This window comes from Salpingoeca rosetta, assembly GCF_000188695.1.
Source record: "Salpingoeca rosetta unplaced genomic scaffold supercont1.9, whole genome shotgun sequence".
NCBI lineage: Eukaryota > Choanoflagellata > Craspedida > Salpingoecidae > Salpingoeca > Salpingoeca rosetta.
In genome coordinates, this window is record NW_004754925.1 from 726,158 (window position 1) to 731,592 (window position 5,435).

The 5,435-nt window shown below is 55.8% G+C and overlaps 2 protein-coding genes across 2 annotated transcripts in view; both read right to left on the bottom strand.

The window, feature by feature from the left end:
- PTSG_04067 (uncharacterized protein) overlaps positions 1-3,534 on the bottom strand; it is a gene marked incomplete at both ends in the record, with an annotated part of 10,684 nt that extends 7,150 nt beyond the window's left edge. Inside the window, 7 exons of the mRNA XM_004994907.1 lie at positions 175-374; positions 679-724; positions 900-1,003; positions 1,307-1,850; positions 2,099-3,017; positions 3,214-3,280; positions 3,510-3,534. Coding sequence (XP_004994964.1) covers positions 175-374; positions 679-724; positions 900-1,003; positions 1,307-1,850; positions 2,099-3,017; positions 3,214-3,280; positions 3,510-3,534 — 1,905 coding nt within the window. The remainder of the gene's footprint in view (positions 1-174; positions 375-678; positions 725-899; positions 1,004-1,306; positions 1,851-2,098; positions 3,018-3,213; positions 3,281-3,509) is intronic.
- A 1,258-nt stretch (positions 3,535-4,792) lies between these two features.
- PTSG_12126 (uncharacterized protein) overlaps positions 4,793-5,435 on the bottom strand; it is a gene marked incomplete at both ends in the record, with an annotated part of 7,349 nt that continues 6,706 nt past the window's right edge. Inside the window, 2 exons of the mRNA XM_004994908.1 lie at positions 4,793-4,827; positions 5,037-5,169. Of these exons, the coding sequence (XP_004994965.1) occupies positions 4,793-4,827; positions 5,037-5,169 (168 nt within the window). The remainder of the gene's footprint in view (positions 4,828-5,036; positions 5,170-5,435) is intronic.

Here is a 5,435-nt window from a genome sequence, read left to right on the forward strand (position 1 = left end):
TGTGGTGGTGTGGTGTCGTGTGTGTGTGTGTGTGGTGTGGTGTGTGTGTGTGTGTGTAGGTGTGTGTGTGTGTGTGTGAGGTGTGTGTGTGTGAGGGTGTGTGTGTGTGTGTGTGTGCGATGAGATATTTGTCAACGCAGGCCCCAAGACAAGACACGCATGAATCATGAACACAGCGAACCTCCTCCCTCCCTTTGTACCCCTCCCCTCTCCCCCAACCAAGCAAGGCCTTTCACTCAAACACCTCACACGCACCTTGGACAGGCTTTTCTTCGGGAGGACCAATTCCTTGGGCATGACCTGTACAATGAGCGTTTCGAATGCGGTGCGGGCAGCATCGTCCACAAAATGACACACGTTGAACTCCGCAGTTGCTACACCACGCAAGTGATGGATGACATGGACCAAGGACGGGTTGGAGGGAGTTGGAGGGGGGAGGGGCGATTGTGAGCGATGTGCAATTGAAAAGAGGTGGCAAGGTGCGGCGGTTGCGGCTGAGATTGCGTGAAAAGAGAGGATAGGATATCAGACGTGGCAGTTGAAGGAGAGGAAAATGGGAGAGAAGACAGTCATGCCCGCAGGGATGCACAGAGAGAGAGAGAGGGGGGGAGAGAGAGAAGCGAGGGCACAGGACGCGGCAATGCGACGACAGCTTGGTGTGCCATGAAGGCTGCATACCTGTGTCGGCAAAGCACACGCCGTACGTGCGGGTGTCCTCATCCTCCTGCCATGATGAAACACCGGAGAGCCGAGCGTGAGCTTTCGGTACACGCAAGAACAACATCGCTTCTGGCGGCACATTCAACGAACACACACGCACGGACAATGTGTACATGTGCAAACGAGCAAAAACAATCGCTCGCGCAACCAATTGCAAGATACATTGCGCACGCACGCACCTTGATTGCCATGATGAAGTTTGACATGTCTCCGATGACAAAATCGCCCATGAGGGTGCCCTGCGTGTACACCGCACTCAACTTCCGCTCAATGATCTTGGGGCCTGGAGAGCACGCAGTTGGGTGGAGTTTGGGGGGGGGGGTGAGGACGAAGCAGCAACGCAGCTGTACAGCGTGAAGGTCGCATACGCACATCGCCAAGGCGCACTCTTGCTGGCATCGCCGGGCACGGCTGCCACACACATACACACACATACACACTGTCACACACACACACACACACACACTGTCACACACACACACAAACACACACAAGCACACACACACAAGCACACACACAAACACACACAAGCACACACACACACACATGCTTACACACCACCACCCCCCGGGCAACGTTGCCGTACCTTTCTTCCCGGTCTTTGTCTCGCGCATTTTCTTTGCAATGGCGTTCTCTCGCTCGTCCACGCGTGCAACCTTGTACCCTTTGGCCAGGAAGCGGGCAGCCCAGTCTGGGAACGTGATCTCAGGGACACCAGCCATGCACATGTTGACACGATCTGTCATCTTGAGCTGGAACTCGCGGTTGCCAATCTCGGCGTCTCGCTCGTACAGCTCATAGAACTTCCCCTTTTTGAAGAAGAGGATTGTGTTCCAGTGGTGCTGCTTGATGTCCCAATACTGCTTCTCAAACGGTGTCATCTTCGCCCAGCCAGACGGTGGGATGTACAAGGAGGTTGGGTCAAACTCTGGATGCCCCTCAGTCCGCTTGTTCTTGTCGCGCGGACGTGCAAGCCACGCGTACCGCTCTGGGCTGCCGTTGCTGCTGCCTTGCTTCTTCCCTGCGGTGGGAATGCTTCCAAACGACAGCCCGCTGGCGCTCGTGAGCCCACCGCCGCCGCCACCACCACCACCGCTGCTGCTGTTGCTGCGGCTGGGTGATGAAGACGCCTGCAGGCGTGAGGATGAAAAAAGATCACAGCCATGAACGTGAAAAGTGGTGGTGGTGGTGGTGGGGATGATTGTAAAGGTGGTGATTATAACGATGGTGGCGGTGGTGAACAATGGCAGTTGCTTCAAAAACCATGCCACATCACGCAACCAGCAAACACAAGTCACGGTTAACAGACATTGCGTTCAAAGCCCGCACATGCAGTGCACGCATATACGCATGCAATAAAATGCACGGTAAGGCCCACCTTGCTTGGTGTGCGCTTGCTGCGCTTCTTTCTTGGTGTTGGGACATCCTCCTCTTCGTCATCCTCGTTTAGAATGTCGGACTCGGGTTCCTCCACGGCAGGCTCCTCGTCCTCCTGGATGACGCGCGCCGTCTGCATCATCTCCTGCTCGTCGTCATCGTCCTCGTCCATGATGGCCTCATCTGCATCGTCCGGCACGTACTCGTCAGACTCAGAGTCGTCGTCATCGTCAGAGTTGACCATGCGTGCCACGCGCCGTCTGCCCTTGCCACCGCCCTTTGTCTGATTCTTCTTCAACTTCTGCTGCTTCTGCTGCTTCTGCTGCTGCTGTGCGCCGCCCTTGCGACGGGTGCGCAGTGCACGTCGCACGGCTTCTTGCTCCTCGTCATCGCTGCTCGCAGACTCATCATCGCTGTCAAAGTACTTGACCACCCGACGCACGCGGCGCCCACGGCTCGTGTACATGACCTGCTCCTCCTCTTCCTCCTCCTCCTCTTCTTCCTCCTTGTCTTCGTCTTTCTCAGTCTGGTCGGGCTCTTCGCTCTCCTGCGCAGCCTGGTCGGTGCGCTTGGTTACGGGGCTTGCCTTCTGCTGTGAAGAGGGGGCTTCTGTCTTGGCTTCTGCCTTGGCAGCAGTCGTGCTGCTGGCCTCGGCCTCCTGAGATGCGGTGTCGCACACGGAGGCGGGTGTTGTCATTGCGCTGTCGTCACCATCGCTGCCATCGTCGGAGGCGCCACGCGCCTCGGTGATCTTCTTGGCCTTTTTGGACGGGTGTGGCTCTGCTTGCTGGCCAGCCTCGCTCGGCTGCGTCTGCAACAGCTGCTGCTGTGTCTTGGTCTTCTTGCCGGCTGGTAGCTCCCGCTTCACTGCCTCTGCCCCAAGCGGCGGCGGCGTCTTGGACGGCGTCGCCTCCGACGACCTGCGTGTGTGTGCGCGTGTGTGTATGTGCGTATGTGTGTGTGTGTGTGTGCGTGTGCGTGTGTGCGTGTGTGCGTGTGTGTCAACCACGCCTCGAGCTGCAGAGTCAAAGGGCAAGTGCAAACAACGCAAACGACGCAGCAGCAGCAATGCAGACCAACAACAACGCAGAATGAGAACAAGGCCACGTGGCATACTTGGCGGATGGCTTTGCCGAGCGGGTGATGAAACCCAGCAAGCTGCCTTGCTTCAATGGCGATTTGCCTGCGCAACACCACCAACAAATAAACAGCCAGCCAGCCATCCAGCCAAGGGATGAGATGAGTGAGGGAGAGAGTGCTAGCGTCAAGCAAGAAGGGGTCCCATGGTGACGGCAAGGCACGCACGCACGGGCCTGGCTGGCCAGTGTACCAGCCAACAACAACACCAACACACACACACACACACACACACACACACACGCACACACGCACACACACACACACATACACACCTTGCGACTGTCGCTTGCCAGCCATCGCTGTCTGCTGTCTGTCGTGCTGTCTGGTCTTGCTTGGTGGCGCCAAAAAATGGCGGCAGCCTCTGCTACAACTTATCGTGTCGCAACCCGTCAGTTTGAGCTGAACGGGTGCGTCTGCATTCCCGGTGGCCCACATTCGGCTGTAATTGCACCTGCAATTGGCAAATCAGCTCCTTTCCCAGTCGGCCACACCGCAAAACAACCAAAGCCCAAAGTGTCTGAGCAGACACCTCTAACTCATGTAAACCAACCAACAACCCGGCCAGACGGAGACAGAGAGAAAGAGAGAGGGAGAGAGAGAGAGAGAGAGAAAGTATGCGTCCGTGTGTGTGTGCGTGTGCGTGACTTAATAGGGCCCTGTTAACCGCCTGTGCGGGTTTTATTTGGTGTGACATTCCCTGCACGAGATCTTCTATATTGCTATTCAACCACATCAACAACCATGTCTCGAACTACAAAGACGCGTGCATCCTCAGACTAACACAGGATGCGCCCCACACGCGCAGGTCCCTCCTAGTGTCATTCATATGCAGCAGAACACGTCACAGTGAGCGGGGTGTAACCGCAAACACACCACACACGCACCACCCCATATGGCGCACCATGTGCAAGCATGCGTGCACCCCGGTGTGGGCGGTCCAACACGAAAACTGGCAAAACTACGCACCTCAAACTAACACAGGATGCGCCCCACACACGTAGGTCCCTCCTAGTGTCATTCATATGCAGCAGAACACGTCACAGTGAGCAGGGTGTAACCGCAAACACACCACACACGCACCACCCCATATGGCGCACCATGTGCAAGCATGCGTGCACCCCGGTGTGGGCGGTCCAACACGAAAACTGGCAAAACTACGCACCTCAAACTAACACAGGATGCGCCCCACACGCGCAGGTCCCTCCTAGTGTCATTCATATGCAGCAGAACACGTCACAGTGAGCGGGGTGTAACCGCAAACACACCACACACGCACCACCCCATATGGCGCACCATGTGCAAGCATGCGTGCACCCCGGTGTGGGCGGTCCAACACGAAAACTGGCAAAACTACGCACCTCAAACTAACACAGGATGCGCCCCACACGCACGGGCACCCATTGACACGGGTCGCAAGTGCCACACTTCGTCGCAGTGAGTAAGAAAAGGTCAGAAACGATGAACGCACACCCCGCCATGTGGTATGCCGTGTGCGCAGTCTTACAGAGGTCTTGACGAACAATTGAGATGTCCTCCTACGCTGTGATGAGCCTGGTCAGCTTGCTTGGCTGAAAGGACTGGGCAGATCGCCTGCACAACCGGTGGCCAGTGGTGTTATGTGAGCGTCGTGCATGAGCAGAGAAACAACGCATCGGCACGACACTGGCATCAGCATGCACGCCCACGGGGAAAGTGAACGAACAAACAAGCAAGCAAGCAAAAATACATAGAAACAAACACACATATGCATACACACACAGGAGCGCATGTTCATTCACGTGAACAACAGCTCAACGAACCAGGCTGTAGTTTGGTCGGAGTCACGTCGACAGAGGCAACCGAGCTTCGGCCACCCACCATCTTCTCGCGGATGCGCGGGTTTGGTGCCTGATGTTGACATTCCTCTTGAGCTTGCTGCCGCCGCCGCCGCTGCTGTTGTTGTTGTTGTTGTTGTTGTTGTTGTGGTTGTTGTTGTTGTTGTTGTTGTTGTTGTTGAGGCACCTGTGGTTGTTGTTGTTGTTGTTGTTGTTGTTGTTGTTGTTGTGGCACCTGTTGTTGTTGTTGAGGCACCTGTGGTTGTTGTTGTTGTTGTTGTTGTTGTTGTTGTTGTTGTTGTTGTTGTTGTTGTTGTTGTTGAGGCACCTGTGGCTGTTGTTGGTTGTTGTTGTTGTTGATGTAGCTGTGGTTGTTGTAGTTGT